This window comes from Chelonus insularis, unplaced genomic scaffold (genome assembly GCF_013357705.1).
Source record: "Chelonus insularis isolate UGA/USDA-ARS -01 unplaced genomic scaffold, ASM1335770v1 contig_160_pilon, whole genome shotgun sequence".
Taxonomy (NCBI): Eukaryota; Metazoa; Arthropoda; class Insecta; order Hymenoptera; family Braconidae; genus Chelonus; species Chelonus insularis.
The window spans coordinates 488,746-508,742 of record NW_023276401.1 but is presented as its reverse complement, the minus strand read 5'-3'; the positions used below and the strand labels follow the sequence as shown (position 1 = coordinate 508,742).

The following is a 19,997-nucleotide window of genomic DNA, read 5'->3' as shown; positions in this document are numbered from 1 at the left end:
AAATCATCATGAATAATCATTATCATTGATAAATAAATTTTCGATTGATCGATATTTCAAAGAATAGTATTTAACATTTTAATTGTAAAAAAAATTTTTCAATTAAAAAAAAAAACATTGTATATCAAGCTGAATATAACATCAGATAATTGAGATATCAAATTCTAAGGCAGTGAAAGTCCGTTAAAAAATAATCCTTCAAAATCTTCAATCAAAAATATTTCCAAATGATAAATGATCCCCAGCCTATTGCAGCTCACATAGTAACTTCATTACAAATCGCCAGAAATGTAAATAAAATATTCAAAAAATTTTTCCAATTATTCAAGCTAATAAAAAAATCATTATTTATCTCAAGAATCCAAAAAGTATATTTTTCATTAAGTCATTATAAAAGACTCACCATATCCTTTTATATCACTGCATTCTGAACTTTCTGTATATAAAGAGTTCATCAAAGAAAAAAGGAGAAAAAACTAACAATAAAAAACAACATCAAATTTATGAACCGTTGTAGACTAGACTTTGACGACTTACAACACCTGGAAAAAACAAAAACATAAGTAGTTGGAAGTAGATCTGAAAAATGAATACACAGATACACGGGAAGAGATAGGCGTGGATCAGTGACAAGATCTCGAATAGCGATAGAAGTAGACATATCTCACGAAGGTGCATGGCTTTTGTAACGTTTGCTAGTTGATAACGCAAGTACATGGCACATAAGTTGTGCGATAGGTATAAAAGAAAATACTATGGGTTCAGTGGTGTTTAAAAGGTGTTACGTGTGAAGGGTATAGATTGGAGAAAGGGCGGAGAATTTAACGATACAAGGGAAATAGAGTGAGGCAAAATAGGAAACATGGCTCACCATCAATCTCTCAGTGATTCTGTGGGCTTGGGATGGGTATTCAGGACGAGAGAAAGGCGGCACATAATACAACTAAACTTTAATTACTACATTACTTGACTTGCCAGACTAGTTTACGAATCTATCACTTCAAGACAGTTCATTAAAAAAAAAATTTTTTTTCATTACTAATTTCAAGTTCATAATGAGCTAATTAGACACGGTACTGCATATAGCAATAATGATAATAATGATAGCAAGAACTCCAAGAAATACTTAATATATAAGATAAACATTAAACGAAAACACAAACATGTTTTCTATATATACTCATTTGCATCATCTCGCAGAAATTTTACCGGTTGTCGCGCAGCACTCAAGCTTGCGCAGCTTTTACAAAAGGATACTCTATTACTATGGATGTGCTTCAGTTGGTCGATCGATGCGGAACGTGAAAGCTTGCTCAACTCTCCTATTACTCTCTCTCTCTTCCCCTAACACATATACTCTACGTAGACTTGTCGCTTTGCTGCACTATGACATCACCCTGTTGTGATGATGTACCATGATGGCGGAGTATGGGGGTGAGAATAATTACGAGTTATGTGCGTGAATCTACAGCATACGATCACTCTGTTTCCAATAATTCGAATCCTCGAAATTCCACAATTCGTCTCGTATTATTAGCACGATATCAGCTTGCCAATGCAGCGCTTTGATTTGCTTATCAATTCATCGAGAGCAATCCACGCTCCACCGGCTAAATAGAAACCATCTGTATGGCCATTATTTTGTCAATATATAAATGTTAGCACACTTAATATATATGCTGTATTTATTTATATGAATTGCTAAGCCATATGTGGTTGTTCTTTTAACTCTTATTCAACTGAATATGTCCAGCACGTGGCTCAGTATCTCCAACCTCAAATTATTTTAGGTCATGGACGTGATGATTTTATGTGACATTGTCGATCTACTCGCGTACGCACTATTGGCCTCTTTCGCGAGTTGAATCCGATTTTACAGTGGCAGCCTATCGCATAACTTGGTATGAGGCTCGTTTGACCGAGAAAACGAATGAATCGAGAACCAAAAGAGTGGTAAGCGCCGTTACGCGATAAGCACATCTACCAGAGTTACATGTGCCTACCCATCGTGCGAAAGACTTTGCTCGACTATAAATGGTAATTGTCCTTAAAAAAAAAATATCCTTCAGCCGTTTTGGATATCTAAATCAATTCTATGGAATTTCTTCTTTTACTTGAGATATTTTTTATCGCTTTAATAGGTTTCAGTCTTTGAGATGTTAAAGATTGATCAGAGTTGGTATATAGTCGGTCTAGGTAAGATGCCACAGTCAACTATTGCAGTCGAGATTCTATTTATTAGGTACTTCCTTGGATAATCCTGAGTATCAAATTAACGAGAAATCTCGACTTTATTGCCAGTTAATATTAGATTTATTATAAATATAATTTTTTAAATTATTTCATTGCTTTAAGAAATTTATTCACATGATACTTTGTAATTATTTGTTACTCAAAGGTTTATTAACTTTTTCTTTTTTTGTTCATTACTATTATTAATTAACGATGAACATTAAATGAATTTTTTTATTGACATTAAAACCTGTTAGTTGTATCTTTTTTGTCTATTACTATTCATCACGATTCGTAAATAATTGATTGAATTAATTTCAAGTGTGAAAGACTTTGATAAAAAATTTTTTAACATACAAACACATCAATTAAAATATTTTAAAATTAAAAATTATATTCACTTTTTGAAGATTAAATAATTTTTTGATCACAAATTATTGAAGCAAATAAAAAAAAAAATTGAAGAAAAATTATAAACCATTTTTATCCTTCAGTGAAATATAAATTATAAAAAAATAATTAATCAAGATAATATCAAAGCCTAAAAATGAAGAAAAACATCTTAAAGTAAAACTTAATAAGTTCCACAACATAATAAATAACAATTTAATTAACGAAAGTAATACGCTGGGAACGTGAATATGAAAAATGTTATTTCGCATCCTGCAATTAAGTTTATTAGATAATAGAGAAAAAAAGAGCTTAGTAAGCTTCTTATTGAGAGGCGCGTGGCACAAAGTTGTGCATACATAACTGATTGGGAAGCGAAGCGATATCACCATAAACAAACATTTATCGTCGAAGTGAAATTAATTATGGAGATTACGGCGCGAACACGACAAGCGGCATGTATAAGTACGGCGTGACGTTCGTGGAAGAGAAGGAGGCTCTCGATAGTCGACTACTCGCCTCATCTCACTTGATTAACGGCGAATAGGCCGATTCGTTCAATTAGCGATTAAACGACAAGAGGTCAAGCTTGGTATGGCCTCCACGTCGTAGATGTCGGCCGGTCGTAAATCGGTACAGTGCGGTCCGTTTTCAGCTAAATTCCATGACCGACCATTAGGACAGCATGAGAGCTGCAACCAGGGGAGATATGCAGTGTCGGGGGCGACGATACTGATGGCGAATGTTCCTATTGAGCCTTATGGTATACTGCTTGGAAATGAACCGTTATATTGCCGTTGCTGGTGACGCGCCATCGCGACTAAGAGCACCTGGTCTACCAATGCCAAGGTTGACTATAGTATAAACTTGACTAGCTGATCACAGGTCGATCTTTTCACACGTGCATACTCTCCAAATATGTGCCTTGATGCCATATTCTTTCGAGATCATTAATCTTTACACCAATAAGTCACAAGTGCCATCAATTTTACTGTCATTCTTCAAACAAACCGTCTATTTCATGCCATTATACATCACCAGTTAAGTATCATCAACTACTGTGAAAACTGATTCACTCACGTGTTTAAACAAAAATTAAACTAGATTAATACGTGGTTATTTTTACTTGGGTTTATGTAAATAAGCTAGGCCACCGTGTTCACACGCAAATAACCCAAGAGTTTTTGTTCCTTTCATGTGAGTAGATTTTCAAGACTTGCATCTTATCAGTGTGTTCCCCGCTTCAGGAATGTCGAACAAGTCGAATGAGATGATAGCACTGGTAGCTCAGACGATGAGGATAATAATAATTGTAGCCTGGTCACATAACGGCCTAGATATAGACTCTGGTTTAAATGATATTCTCTCGTGCACTACTGTTTAACTTATTTTCTTTTATTTCATTGAGATGCTTTTTTTTTTCTTTTTCGTCAATTAATACTACTCGTTTTGCTGGTTGAAATACATGGACACGTTCTGTCCTCTCTTTATATACACACTAGTGAATAGCTTTTCTTGAGTTGGTCTGTCAGTTTTTGCACACATACTCGACTTGTTTGTGCGTCCGTTGATCCATCTTGCTCCTATCCTTTCTCATGGTGTGTATGGTGCTCATATATATACATGTAAAGCTCGACTAGAGTTTCTCCCTCAACGTTAGTCTCGCTACGCAGGACATGCTTGGACTCAGGTATGCAACGCCCGTAATTATTATTTATCCGCGTCGGATCATCCGCTCCTTTTACCGCGAAACCACGTTGAGATATCTCTGTATAGTCAAGCATAATCCCCTGAACAGCAATAACTTGCACGCCTGCGTAATGACGGACTGTCATTCTCAGCGTAGCTGATTCCGGCCCAAGATTCTTGCACGAGATCTCATCTCCTTCTTTACCCTTTTACTCTAACCCCTCTCCCTCCCATCTTCTCCATCACCTTCTTTCTCTTCTCTTCACTAACTTTGCTTTTATTCCTTATATATATATATATATTACCTACAAACCTAAGAGCAGGATGATCGAAATTATTCTTACCGTTAAATACAAACTGTCTCAGACGCTTTTTTTATTCACCATTTCATCATCACTTTACGGTAAGCCGGCCGCCACAGACATCAAAACCTTAATTCATCGTAGCAGCAAACGGTAGTTTTTAATTATCCAGTCCTTGTAAAAGAGCCGAAATAATTTAGAGTAAAAGAATCAATTGATATTTCGATGAATGATAATCATCATAACAATGGTAATAATGATGATTATGACGATGATGATGAAGAGAAAGAAAGAGGCGTTAAACTCTAAAGAAGGAAAAGTGATTCTCAGGAATGGGTTATAGGGCATTAAAAGAATATCCACGTCTTCCATACTTATGCGCGTTCGACGAGCGTTATGGAATATTAAACGAACACTTGGAAATGCCAGAAGCGATGGTGGTGGTCTGTAAGACCCAAAGGAGGGGGATGAGTATAAGTAGTAGGAGGTGGAGGAGGGGAGTAGGTGTAGAGCAAAAAAAATGGCAAAAGATATGGTAGGAGTATGGGTAAAGATGTGTAAAAGAACGGTATAATGATAAAGAGAAGGGACGAAAGGGTGATGTGGTGGAAGATGTGTGCGCGAGCGATGAAAAAGCGACGTTTTCAATGGTGTGTCGTACTCTCTGGCAATCGTGAGTCGTGCGTACCGTTTGTGTCCTCCTTAGGCCTCGCGGCCTCTGCAGATACCTCAGACGCGGTCGGTCGGTCGGTCGAGGAAGAACCACGCGGCCAGGTGCACACAAGAGGCCGCAGCATCAGAGACCAGTCAACTCGTTCAACAATCGCTCGCTCGCTCGTATTATCTTACTACTCTCAATATAGATTACCATTGCAAATCTCCAAGTGATTTCCGCTCGTATATACAAACAGAGTGTGCACGCGTGCGCGATAAATAAAACAGTCATCACCCTTCAACATCTTATAAACATATAGAGAATATAAATATATATATATAGAGAGGAGGATTCGTGTCAACTTTCCTTGCGACTTTTGTGTTCTCTTTTCGTGAGTTTATTCCCTCGTCGCAATATCCTTCGTTTATATTTCCAGTGCTTGAGTATATCGTTGACAAAACGAAGAAAAGCAAGAGATTTGTCGGGAAAAAGAAGAAGGAACCGAGAGGGAATTCAGTCGAGTAAAAGGTAACAAAGTGTTTTCTCCGAAAAATTCTTATTGCAATCCTTATAGCTTTATTCATTTTATCTCGAATACCAGAGTAAAACATAAAAATACATATGTAGAGTGATGATGAAAAAAGATAAAACTTTATACATGTATGTGATAACGGTTATCTCTTTTCATGTCTATATGAAGCGTTATATAATTTTCGATGAATCAATAGATGGTGAGATTTATTCGTTATAAATGAATTTAATTTAGTTGAGTTTTTCCCTCTTTTTTTTTCTCTCTCTCTTCTCTTGACTGTACACTGAGAAAACAATTTAGTAATGTTTTGCTGAAGAGTAAAGAGCCTTTCGTGCCGCGTGGCAGTCTTGCATCATCAGCAGTAACGGGAAAAGATATGTATATAGAAGAGCGAAAGAGACAGTAGAGGATCTAAGGATCTTTGCAAGCATAAGAGCGTGCGTGCAAGTTTGCCTATGTACATATGTATCCAAGTAATTGGTTTCATTTTCAATAAGGTTTTGAACGACCTAGGGTCAAGGGAAAAATTCTAAAGATCTCGTGCGTGCAGACTTGCATCAGTTATATAGCAAAGTGCAAGTCCCGCATATTCTCCATCGGAGTGCACAGTCTTTCCGCGTTTATATTCTTATAAGAGTGTCAAGATAACGATGTGTACACTCGGGCACCTAAGCTAGAAGGAGGAGGGTAAAGTGTGTAGGGGGGCGAGTTTGGAAAAAAGAGTTACGTTTAATCTCACCGAGTCGCTGTGCAGTAAAAAGGAGTACATGCTTTTCTTTCAAGTAAAGTAACTAAATATTTACACTCTCCCCATGAATATATACAGGGAGGTAGTTAGAGGGAGGTGAACTACTACTAGAAGCTACACAAGAGTAAAAGAAACGTCTTGTGGAGGTAGTAGCTGGTCTTATACTTGTTGTTCACGGCTCGTTTACTCTTTATCTTCTTTCACTAAAGTTTGCACTTTTATTTGCTGTTACACAGGTTCCAAGCAGATATATTGCAGCAAAAGAAGACAGTGGATTTACGATGAGTTACTCGCGTTCTCGGATTCTAACAATACTACTTCTCCAAGTGTGGTGGAGTCACGTTGTCATCATCAGTGCTGAAGCTGGTGCATCAAGTGCTTCAGCAACAGCAGCAGCACCAACGGTACCATCAGAACCCTCGGGGGCTTCCGGACCAGACTACACGGGACCATCAGCCGGCTCAGATGAATGTGATCCAGAGATGGTTGGCTTTGAACTTGTCACCGGATACGTTTATACTGCGCCCACCAGCTTGCTTGAGTCAATCCCCGGTATACTTATGCTCACTGATTGCTTAGAAACCTGTCAGGCGAATGACTCTTGCCAAGCGGTCAATTATGAAACCGGATTCTGCATCCTCTTCAGTTCAAACGCTGACAATAACCCAGGTAAGGATACTTTTTCTTTTATCTAATCTTTTTTACGACTCTCAAAAGCAACTTAAATGTCTGCTTAAGGAAACTAAATTTGTCAGTGACTCCTAAGGCTACTATATACTGTCTTATACCTAACTTGTATACCTTGTGAATAATGGATACCGGTATAAGTGAGCGTAATGAGAAACGCACTAATTGAATCTTCCGGGGTGTAATTAATAACGCGAGTTGAGTATATCTTGGCCGCGTGAGACAGCACACGGCTTTGTAAGCAAGCCTGCAAGCCGCCCGTGTGAATAAATCACTTTCTAACTAATAACCTAATAAAACATAACTTTTGAATATTTATCGATGACCCGGCTTTATTTATACATATATACATCCGCCAAGATATCACTTGGAAACTAACAGGATTTACACGATGAGTTACAAAGGTGGCAGAAAGTCACGATCACGATCGTTTCAAGTGTACCACGTTGGCCCGTTAGTCGTGTTACCATCGTCACTTGAACACTGACCCCAACTAAATATATATACATATATATTTAAACATATATATGTGCATGGATGACACTTAAACGCGCCGTCAAGATTAACTACCTTTCACGCTAACGCGTCGTCTATTAAAAACATCTCGATTAAATAGACATCATTTATTTGCTCAACATCCTGCACAATTGGATGATAATTTATTTCTTATAAAAACTCATTTGGTATTTATTGTCAGTTTGATTCTCCTTTTCTTAATTCACCGTGGAATTATCATTATTGAATCTTCGTTAGTACCCATAAGAAACAAGATAATATAAAGGGTAGAAAATGTCTTTTTATTTGATCGTGACAGCTGCCAGCAAGTTGTGCATTCAAGCAAACGATAAAGCATCATGCACTTATCGTCTGTCTTTTTTCCTCTCAGCTCTTCCATGAAAAATCGTACGAGAACAATTTTAAGGTCGATTACGGCAATCAGGCCGACTATCTAGGCGAGCATTCCATGCTGAAAAAAAAGGAAAAAAGAAAAGTGAGGTCGACGCCGCCGGGGCCACTAGAGTATCGCTCCTCTTTACAGTCAGCCTAGAGAACATTCCCTTTCCTATTTCTATCTCCTTTCTTCTTTTATGTTTCTTTTCTTAGCTTTCTTCAATTGATCTTCCTCAAGGATCATCGGTCGATCCATAGTTCAAGAGCTTCCCTTCAATGTCTGACTTTCAATAGTTGAATTGGACACTGATAGTTGAATCTTAGACCTACTTTTTTTCTTTCTCTTCATACTCACTGTTTACTTTTGAAGATTATGTACCAAAAGAAAGCTCATTTCGTTTAAACTACACTGAGAAAGTCTGCCTACTATAAAATGGAAAATATCCGAGTGTATTCATAGATATAAAAGAGTCAAATGGAATTCCTGCAGCGATCGTGATGGACGCGGTGGACGCGCGAGCTGGAGACGCCAACGAGTTGTCACGATCACGAAAGTTTTGCCGAACCCGTTATTCGCCACGAACGATAGGATCATTGGGACTCGAGAGAGCATCTGAGAGTTGGCGACTTCCTCGTCCTCGACGACCAACCAATGTCGTGTGTTTCTCTTCCTGTTTCGAGACACACTACACACCTATATCCTCTCTACTTCGCATCTCCAAGATATTGTATATAAAGTTATTTCAATGACCTCGTCGGTGCTTATTTTTCTTCCACTTTTTTTTTTTTCATCTCGTTCTCCAACAAAGAAGACATAAAGTTCAATTTATTATTCAAGCATTGTCATTTTTTATGCAATGTCATGAGGAAAAGCCGACTAAAAATGAAACGACGGTAAAGAGATGAAAAAAAAATATTAAATTGCCCATTAAGACAATATTCACGCGGTGAATCTATGAAACGTGAAAATATCATAAAATCTCTTTACGTCCGCTCAACAATTCGATGCACTCGTTTGGAGAGAAGTACAATGGTCATCCGAATGAATGAGTCTCAGGCTAGAAATTGGGGTATTTCAATGAATTCACCGGCTAGCCAACAACATCTCTGAAGGCTGGTACACCAGTACGTGCGATGCTGGCAATTTTTCATGGCCTCATTGTCCTCAATATCATGTCACAAAGGTCGTTCAGTCTTTGTTCTTACGCTTGAAATAACTCTGCTGACTCGACACTCCTGATCGAAGATTCGCTTGCTCACCTGCACTATGTATTATCTGTAATATTCTCAGTTACTTGCTGATAGCCAATTGACCATAATGCGTAGGCGTAAATACCGCGATTCATTTGATAACAAATCCTGTTTTATAGTATCAAAGTCACACGCTCCTATTCGCTAATATCGTATGTACTAAATATTTATGATAAATAAAAAGATTCGCGTACTCGCGGTGTGCTCATACACATTCAGTACATCGTGACAAGATATATAGGTTGATATACCTGTAGAGAGACGGGATAACGGGTCGTGCGCACCGCCTTTCGAAGTGGGTTCGCGTCTCGATACGTGACTGTCCTATTGACAGTGGTTTCAACGACCGCAATATCGTGTGTCTTTACCAACTTTGTATCACGAGTGTCCGTTATTATTCATTCAATATTTTGCCCTAAATTTTTCTTCAATTTACCTCAATGAACGACACATATTTTTTCTCCAAAAACTATCAACTCTATTTCTAAATTTAAATTTATCTATTTGATGTTAAATAGTTACAGTAGATCTTTACATTATTCATAAATGTCAATGCAAATGAACATAACGTTAACAATAAAATAAAAAACAATGAACTGAAGCTAATTGAAATGAAGCAAGAAGTAGCTTGTATTGACAGTTTTCAATGAATATGTATTTAAATAAATATGTGTGCAAAATTTATTGTTTAAATTCTAATAACTAAAAGAATTTATTTCAAGTAATAATACAATTTATGAATAGTTTTTGAATATTATTTTGAATTAAAGTAAATATAAATATTTAATTTTAAACAGTGCAAATAGTTAATAATTTATTTTTATTTATTTAAAAAAATATTTCTAAAGCATCTGAAGCTGCATAGTATTATTTTTCGACTGTTTATTATGAAAATTTTTTAAAATATTAGCAGTAAATAAATTTAAAAAATGTTATTACTAAAAAAAAAGGTTAATTTAAAACAGGAAATTAATTAAACTGATGATAAAATAGTGTATAAAACAATTGGAGATATTTTTTTTCCATCATCTTTTCTTTTCCACCTGCAAAAGAGTTGCCAAAGAAAATATCTCGACAAAAAAATGATATTTAAATTTAAAATAAACCCGAAAAGAAAAGGCGGTTATTTAACATAATATTTTGGTTCAATAGACGAGTTTGAATAGCTCTTTAGATATTGTCTCTCTACGTAGATTGTAAATAACCGTGGGAAGAAAACGTTGTGGTATACACGTCAGTAGAATACTAAATACACGAGGGGTGAGGAACTCACGCGGACACTCGGCATATACTCGAAGAGACGCCGGTAATCGATCGGACGACAGAGAGAATGTAAGAGAGTTGCTTGGAAAATAGGTACGAGCATCGTCGAGAAGACAAGCGAGTGTATAGGATCTCATGGTCTAGCAGCGGGTGTATAGTTATACAAGCAAGTACACAGAAAGAGAAACGAAGTAAGGTGATGGTGATGAGGCATATAGCTTTGCTTGGCCACACTTGGTAAATGCAGATGTAAGTGTTTACTGCACGAATAGAAACAGCAAGCGCATGCACTAACACCCTTTTGCCTCGATATCACTTGGTTTGCTCACAATTTATGGGGATTTCATTGGAGCGTCGCGCCAGAGTCGCGCCAACTCCCACTGCCTGCACGACGGAATTTGCATAGAGCTGCGCTAATAGTTCGTGATACCAGTGGTAGAAGAAGCGCACGTGACCTCTTCTCCTAACCCTTTCCTCATAATGTAAACCCACCGTTTGCCCTCGGGCTAAACGAACATTTTTTTTCTAAAATGCATGGATGCATTTACGGAGACAGATATTTATTCGTTTTACACAGGGAAAAAGGTAAAAATCATTTGAATTATGAGTTGAGTGAGAGAAGAATAAATTTGTAAAGTTGGAGAGAAAAGGAAAAAAAATAATGAAATGATAAAAGGAAGAAAAAGTGAGCGGTAAAGTATAAAGCATGATGTAAATAACATTCAAAATGTCGAGCTGGTTGGTGTATACAATAGTCAGAGTCATCATCGCTATAACGATTGAGAAGAGATACCGAAGCGCGCCACTCAACTGGATAGTCACGCTCCTAGAGATGCAACATACTAGCTAGTTGAGTACGCACGATGACGATGCTTGTGTCTGCAGCACGCTAACACGCTGAGAATACTGCCTCGCTGCTGCAGAAGCTGCTGGAAATTCCAAACCAGCAATTCAGTAGTCATTGATTACGATAGATCTATCCAATTGCCACCGTGCTTACTCGCAGGAAGTCAAGAAAAACATGTCGATACATTATATTTTCATCTTTCTTTTCAATTATTTTTTTGATAAAATATTCTTCATTATTTATTCCCATAAAAATTTGTATCATAATTTTAGGAAACAAGAAATATAAGCTGAAATATTGTTAATTTAAAAATTTTTAAATAGATGTAAATAATTTTAATGGAAAATTTCTTTTTTTTTTTAAATTGATAAATACTTGAGTTTGGTCGTTGAGTTATAACGTTATCCGGAGTGCTCTAAATTTCATCAACAACGTTCGAAACTGTTCTCATACACATAATCTCTGAGGAGCACTCGAAATTTTTAAGCAATTTCCTCACATAGACACTCGACTAACCGATCATATCTACCAACCTCAAAGCATTCTCTTTGAGAATAACCCTAGAGAAACTGTTTATAAGCTATATCGGGTGATATCGAAGCATTTCCTCAGAGGACTGCCCTAAAGGAGTTGTTAATAGGTTGTTTTTGGGGGAGGGGAAATGCTTCACCTGATGCAACTTAGTACCTCTCAGAGATTATTGGATCAATGTCCGATAGTCATCGATGAAGTTTAGCACGTCATAAAAATACATGAAAATATATGGAAAGTTATGTAAAATTTAAACATGAAAATTTCATAAATAAAAACAAAACTTAAGAAAAACAAAAAAGAACTTATAAAATGGACTTTCGAAAAAATCTAATTTTTTAAACCGAAAAAACTGAATTAAAAATTTAGCGAAAAAGTCAGTTAACTTTCAACGAAACAGGAAAAAAAGTTATCAATCAGCTTGAGAGAAAAAAGCGATAAAAAATCCAAAAAAAAGTACATTTCTTAAGCTTGTACAATTTTCATCGGTATTTTCTAAAGGGAAAAAATCTGTTGTTACCGGTGTATAAATCGTTTTTACATGGTCAAGCTAAAGAAAAAAAAAGCCGGACAAATAAAATGAATTTTTCATTCTACTGTCTTGACTACAACAAGCCAGGCTACTTCCTAGATGTTGGAAAAGACAACTTCAATCTATCTAGCTTGATCGTGACTAAAAAGAAGCCGAGAATTCAGCTGATTCATCAGCGTCAACTAGACAATTGTCCTCATACAAGATGTAATCTGATGCACTTAATTTTATACCATAGATAAGGTACCTGTACCACCGGGTACTGTTGGCGTTGATTAATAAAAAAATGAAACAAAAAAAAGTAGACTGGCACGCGGATAATAGCAAAGATGGCGTGCGGCTGCCAGTGAATTGTCTTCGCGTTAGACAGCGATGCGAGCGTGTAATTTGCCGTATCGAACTGGCACGTTCTGTCTGTGGCCGCAGTACAATTCTCCTCCCTGTTGCTATCTATTGCTGTTTTGCTTCATTTCACTCTCCCACGGTGAATATTCAATTGCAACTTGGCCGGACAGCGTAATCTAATTTACTCCAGGTGCAAATGATTTTCAGTCACATAGCAGCTACCATATTCGCTGCTGTTTCTGGCCTTCGGCCTGGCTTTATCTCAATATGCATAATAATAATATTCATACAAATATTCTAAAATATTGTGTGAGATATTTTTAAAGACAGGAAACTGGGTCGAACTACGTTTAAACTTTACAAGACCATTTCGCGGAATGGCGTATAACTGTCTTGCAAGTGAAATTGCGAAAATCGGGCAGAACATCACTACTCTGTCGAACCTAAAAGACCATTGAAATTGTTGGCAACATCTCAAGAATTATTGAAATGTAAATATTAAAGTTATTAAATATGAAAGATAAATATTAAAGTTGGAAGTGAAGTATTGGTGAAATGTTCGTTCTAAAGGAAGATGGGTTATAAATACTAAAATCAGTTTGAGGATTTTTTCGTTGGGTGTTACAATAGTTAATCACTGGCAGGTTTGCTTTAGAATAAATTTTTGGTACAACATTTTTAAGAATTCAACTGTTCTACGAAAAAAACATCAATTCTCTCACTATTCGTGCTATGGAAATTATTTTAAGTTACAAATGACTGACAGGTCATCAATTTAAATTTTCACATTCAACTTAAAAAATTGGGTTAGCTATTAAAGATTAATAATAACATTGTTATTTTATTTTATACATTTCCTTTTCAATTAATAATATTTCTTTTCCACGAAATGTGTTTTTCACGGATATTTATTTGATTATGTCTATTAATATTGACATTGTTCATTTTGTTGAATAAAATTAATTGACGTGTTGAAAATAATTTTCTCATTTTTTATCAATTTTAAATTGTGAGAAATAAATAATTAATTTTCGTTTAAAAATCAATCATTAAACATTTAAATGAAAAAAGTCAAAAGCAATATTTTATCATCAAAAAAAAATTATTCATCCTATTATGATGCTAAAAAAGAAATATAACACTTATACATTATTAACTTTATTACACAAGAAAGCTTGAATTGAACTCAACATAATAATAATAATCTGTCTTCTATTGACCCTCGAGTCTATTCAACCGTCTGTTACCTTATGAATACTGTAATGGAATACCGCATTTGAGATTATTTACACCACAATATTGGAATAAGATTTGGTTCAATGGCCGATTCTTACCAGAGCATAACGACTAGTCTCTCACGGTCGATCTTAATCCTCCAACGCATTTTTCCGACATTGAATTCCGTTAAATTAACACCAAAAGAATATTTTTTTGCTCCTATTTTTTCATCTTAATGCTCTACATTGCTTATCAGAGGAATATTTTTTAAAATTTTTTCTCTACTAAAAATATATATATATCTCCCACTCGTATCAACAAAACCAATAAAACATTATCTACCACTGACTTATTAAAATACATATTTTTAAAGCTAAAACACAGTTTAATAACTGCTACAGAATTACCATAATTTTTATCTCAACAGTAACGCTTTCACAAAATAAGCTGAATAAATTTTTTGATTTATCTCAAATAAATTAGATGATTTAATTCTAGCATCTATTGAAGATATGATTACAGTAAAGAATCCCGCTTTTTTTATATAAAAAAGCCAGATATTTATTGTTGGTAATTAAATAAAATGATAACAAAAAAATTCTCATAACGGTGTTGGAAAAAAAATTTAATTAATAAAATCCTCCATGCATATAAATAATATCTAAACTAACTTGATAAATAAATAAAAATTAATGACCGTAATCAAAGTGTGTGATTAATAATAAATACATTTCACGTACAATTAGATTTTTTTCTCACTATGTTTACACATAATGGTACATGATACATGTATGTAATTTAACGGGAAAAAAATGCACCATTGTAAGAGCATAGATGGTGGTGAGTAGATAAGACGGTATATACTTATGTATAAAATGATACTTGATATTGATGATTGTAACACCATAGCAGAGTGTGATCAGTAGCTAGCGTTAAATGTAACATTTTATTGTTGAGAATCGTGGTCAAGACACGTGACTTCCGACAGCTCTGGCGGAAAAACTGTAGCTTAACATGGCATGTTGAATCGTTTTAAAGACCACCCACAATTAAATTCTGCTTGGCTGCATACTCGCTGTCAAGTACATACTATCTAAATACATGTGGATGATAATACGTCTGTATGTACAGAGAGAAAGACAAGAGGTACAGTAGTAGGAGAAATAAAATAAAAATTAAAAGAACAGAATATTCATCTTTGTCTCGTTAAAATCCTACTATCAAGTTATAACAATATTATTTCAATTGACAAAGTCGGTATATACGTTTACACATTAAAGTAAAGCTGTAGAAATAATCTTTGGTGTTGATGTAGTTTGCATATGTATAAAGAGAAGTTTGTCACATTCAAGTTAAATTACAAGAGCTCTCCGTGTGTTCATGGTAACTCAAGTTAGAAGATAAAGTTAGTTTACTAGCACGACCTACGTCTCTCACGTTTCGAATTCGATGAAATTCTCTACAGAGCTTCAGCGTACTTACTATCCGTAATTCTCTGTTACCTTGTAATGCGGTAGCATTACAGCGGTAACTAGTATCCGCCTTTGAGCCATAAGCTTCTCTACTCCCCGGAAGTAACGACTAGCTCATCTAATCCGTCATTTCCAACTAATCTTTAGACCAAAACTATCCTCCATATCCTATAATCATACTCAATTTACCCCCTGGTATAATTAAAAAATCAGTTAAACTATAATTATCAATTAAGTCAAAAGTCTATGGAATTGTTATGTATGTTAAGCATGAAATATTTACTCAGTTTTATTGTGTTATTCATAGTTATGATTGAAGAAAATGTTGGCGGATGTTTGAGATTTTATAAACAAGTTATTCTTTGAAAAATGAATTGGTAGAAATCACGAAATGCGTGGAGAAAACAGTTATAAATTACTGCAAATTCATGCAGTAATGTGTTTATGGCAATTGTATTCAGGAAGAATTCGTTTTTATTGTTTTTTTTAAACAATAAATAGTTTCTATGTATAAAAACATCATTTTTCATATTAATTCAATTTTATTCAAAATAAATAAAATTCGCGATGTAAGAAAAAACAATATCTCAAGACATAAAATCAATAAATACAACTAAAAAAAAAAAAAATTATCGATCAAATATTTATGTTACTAAAAATAAAAAATTTAAACAGTAAAAGTTTTTTGTAACAAGTAATTATTGTCCATAAAGCATTAAATAATTAATTCCTATTCTCTGAGTTAAAAAATTGCATTAAACATTTTATTGTCTTGATTAATAGTATTTTTTTAATTAAAGTATTTTATTGAATCAACATTACCAAAGTAATCAATTGTTTTTCCATGATAAATCTACTCTATATCACATCGTCTCAAGCGAAACAACAATGCTATAAATATTACATAAAATTTCTCTTCATAACTTGACACAAAAACATGAATTCTATTTTTAAATAATTGAATGTATTTTTATGATTATCTTAACCTGTACAGGTGCATTGACTCAGTCCCAGTTCCCGGTGTTCACCATCTACGCTCAGAAGAGTTGCCTCGCTGTAAAACCTTGTGAACGAGCTTGGTGCATCGACAGAGTACAAGGTCATCGACTACAAGGTCACACTAAAAGAACTACTACTGCGTCGTCACGTCAGCACTGCCTGGAGTTGTGTCTGGGTGAGCGGGACTTTTTGTGCCGGTGAGTAATCATTTGCAATTAGTTGTTCTTAGTACAATTGTACAAAGTTAAGTATTTTAATCATTTTTCTTCTTCTGTACACTATTGTTGATGATTTATTCAACAGTATCAAATATTTCTTTTTTTATCTTATCTACTCATAAAAGGTATGATGGTAGTTTTCCCTTTTTGATGATCAAATCAGTTCTCATAGAATTAGTGAAACTTTTTCCTAAATGAGAGGTCAAAATTTTCTAGAACTTATCTACTTGGGAGCTGAGTTTATCTTTTTTCGAAGGAATGTAGTTGATTTAGTGACAATTTATCGACAGAGTGTAAAATTTCCCTGATACGAAAGGGAAACTTGGGAAAAGATTGGGGAGTGTGATTTACAAATGTGTTTTAAAAGGGCTTACAGGAGTTTTTTTTTCATAGGGATACCGTGTTTTACAAGGAACTTTTCTAATTAGGAATTTTTAAGAGGCTTTGATAAGGTTAAGTTGTGACTTCATCAACCGGATAAAAACTCATAAATTGTTAGAAAAATCTTGTAATAAGATTTTGTTTAAAACGACAGAGCAATAAAATCTTTAGTTTAGTTTTATCTTTTTTAAGAAAAATAAAATAATTAACTGATTAAAATTTTTAAATGAAATAATTAGCTCTTTTTTAACAAAAAACTTTTCAACTCCCATCTATAATAATAACAATAAAAAAGATAATTTTATTTCAATTCAATGAAAAGTATGTTGACCAAAAAAATTTTAAAAAGTCTTCTTTAAAATAAATGCTCGAAAAATAAAAAAATTTATTGATAAAAAAAAATAAACTAAAATTTATTGTAAAAAAATATTGAAATCATCCCACTCAAAAAACCGTTCAGATTACAAATGATCAGAACCATTTTACGATTCACTCGTAATACCATATAAAAAAGCACTGAATAAATAAGAACAGCATACAGTGATAAAAAAGATAAAATAAACCACAGTTATGAATTTTTAAATTGTATAATCGAATAGTAAGCACAGTTTCGATTTGCCGCATATTCGGAGAATATTCGAATGGAGCACGTATAGTGGCGTATACCTAGAGATAAGATTTACGAGTGTCGATATAGCGAAACACGAGTCGAATCTCGAATTATCATGACTCTTTCCATCTCACCATTTCTCCTTACTTATTCCCTCTATCTTATACTTTCATTCCTCTTCTTTCAACCAAACCCATATACGAGACAGACTACAGTGGACTAACATTTACGTTCACCAGACGAACATCATTTGTATTCTGGCCGCATTACAAGTATCGTGTCACGTGTCTAAAGCGAAAGGTCCCGAACGTAGTCAAAGAGGGTCAGTCAACGCGACAGAATGATAAAAGATGAACCCAGCTGGTGACCTGTAAGTTTGGGACATGCCTCTAGAAGCAGTCTATTAAAAGAGGGATCTCAAAAAAAAATAATACCTTTTAGTCAATCTGTGTTGGTGATTGATCAAGGTCTAGCTACTAGAGTAGAGGGAGTGGTCGACGAAAGAGAGAATGAAAAAGAGGCAAGGTTGAGAAAGGTTAGTGGTTGCGTAGGTGGAGGTGGATTTGTTCGTTATACCTAGTTCATAGTGGATGAAACAAGCTTGGGCATTACGTAACAATGCGTGCGTGCGACCATGAAGTCGGTGTTGAACGTATAACAGGAGCCAGCGTCAGGATTGCCGACGAAGATCGCATTAACATTCTATGGGAACGGTATTTCTTCCGTGCAAGGTGGCCGCCTGACAAGCCAGTGCTCTCTACGTTCGTGTATACCATCTACCTACTCCTTTCTTCTCTCCGCTTTAAGCCCACTCTTGGCCGTGTTCGGCCAAGCTTCGCTTTGCGTTAACCGTTTTTCCGCAAAGAGCACAAGAGCGCTCGTTATAGATGTACATCTACCATGCTTCAAGTGATCAAACGCCCTACAACTCACCCAGCATTGTAAGTATAACCAATACCAATGTCAAAAGTTATTTAAGAGATGAAGATAAGGAGTCAAGAGGTTCCGGGAATTGGCGGATTTTTATTCGGCATTGGTTGGGGGAGAGCAAGAGCTTGGAGTAATTGAGAGAAAAACTGAGATGCTTGATGGATGTTGGTAATGATCTGATGGATAGGTAGCTAATTGGGCTTGGAAGATCAATGAGAAGATGCTATTTTGATGAATTTTTAATTAGGACTTGTTTACACTAGGTCAAGTAATTGATTTCTGCAAATAAATATTGTCTCAAGCTACATTCGTTTTTCAAATAAATACTTTCAAGAAGATAGTAAAGTATATTTATCTTAAAAATAGGTACTATAGATCTGATTGTATTTTATCGTTGCTTTTCAACCACTATTAGCAATTTAATTTCTCATTAGGTACATATTTAACTTTATTCCGAGTTAACGGAAAATATTATTCAAGTTATTATTTAGTAATAATTTAATCCGCTTGTTCAATATTAGTATAAAGAAAAAAGAAGGCTTCATTTGAATCTATTATGAGCAATGAATATTTCAAATAAATTTTCATCATCATCCAATCAGCAATCACTGAATCTGATCACCGAGTGATTAATTTATCTCTAACTGTACAAAAAATATCTATTAACTGTAACCAAATTTTTCTAACCAACCGTAAACGAGATTTTCGATCAGCACGAGATAGGTATCTAGCGAATTGGTATCTGTTGGTTCTCCAATAGAGATGATCTTGAATAGTTGAATTGACGGAAGATGAATTGACGACTAAGTAAGAAGACCGTTGTGTGGTATCAGTTAAAGTCCTTGTATCCTACGGCAGTGATCACGGTGGGAAATCAAGTAGATATACCCCAGGATACTTAAGTACGGAAGTATGTAAAGACAGTTGACCTTAAGCTGCACGACCTCTGGACAACATTACCGTTGGTGTTGTCATCGACATTCTTCTTCGTTGATAATGAGTTTATTGTTTTGCGAGTCACGTCGGGGTTACATGTGCAGCGATTAATTACAATAAAGTAATATAATGATAGCGAGATTACTCGCGCTGTGCGGTGTTATAATAAGATCGGAGTCTTTAATGAGAGAAAGAGAGACTTGTCGGTCGAGTCACTGCACAAACCCAGTGGTACAATGTACATGCGAGTGCGCTTCGACCGTGAGATAGAGCTGTGCAAGGTGGAAAAGTAGTGTGCATGCAACCGACGCGGATCTCGATACGTATACCCGAGAGGT

At 35.2% G+C, this 19,997-nt stretch overlaps 2 protein-coding genes across 8 annotated transcripts in view; one reads left to right on the top strand and one right to left on the bottom strand.

The window, feature by feature from the left end:
• Positions 1 to 19,997, bottom strand: part of Atg16 (Autophagy-related 16) — a 186,763-nt gene that overhangs the window by 134,076 nt on the left and 32,690 nt on the right. The gene's annotated exons all lie outside the window — the stretch shown is intronic.
• LOC118064128 (uncharacterized) overlaps positions 1 to 19,997 on the top strand; it is a 128,622-nt gene that overhangs the window by 84,084 nt on the left and 24,541 nt on the right. For 4 of the 6 annotated variants that reach the window (XM_035078550.1, XM_035078554.1, XM_035078551.1 and 1 more), the window contains 2 exons: positions 6,785 to 7,217; positions 16,580 to 16,781. In XM_035078550.1, coding sequence (XP_034934441.1) covers positions 6,830 to 7,217; positions 16,580 to 16,781 — 590 coding nt within the window. In that variant the 5' untranslated portion in view covers positions 6,785 to 6,829. Of the gene's footprint in view, positions 1 to 5,281; positions 5,797 to 6,553; positions 6,695 to 6,784; positions 7,218 to 16,579; positions 16,782 to 19,997 lie in introns of those variants that run through there. The other 2 variants (XM_035078552.1, XM_035078555.1) reach the window with 2 other exon arrangements.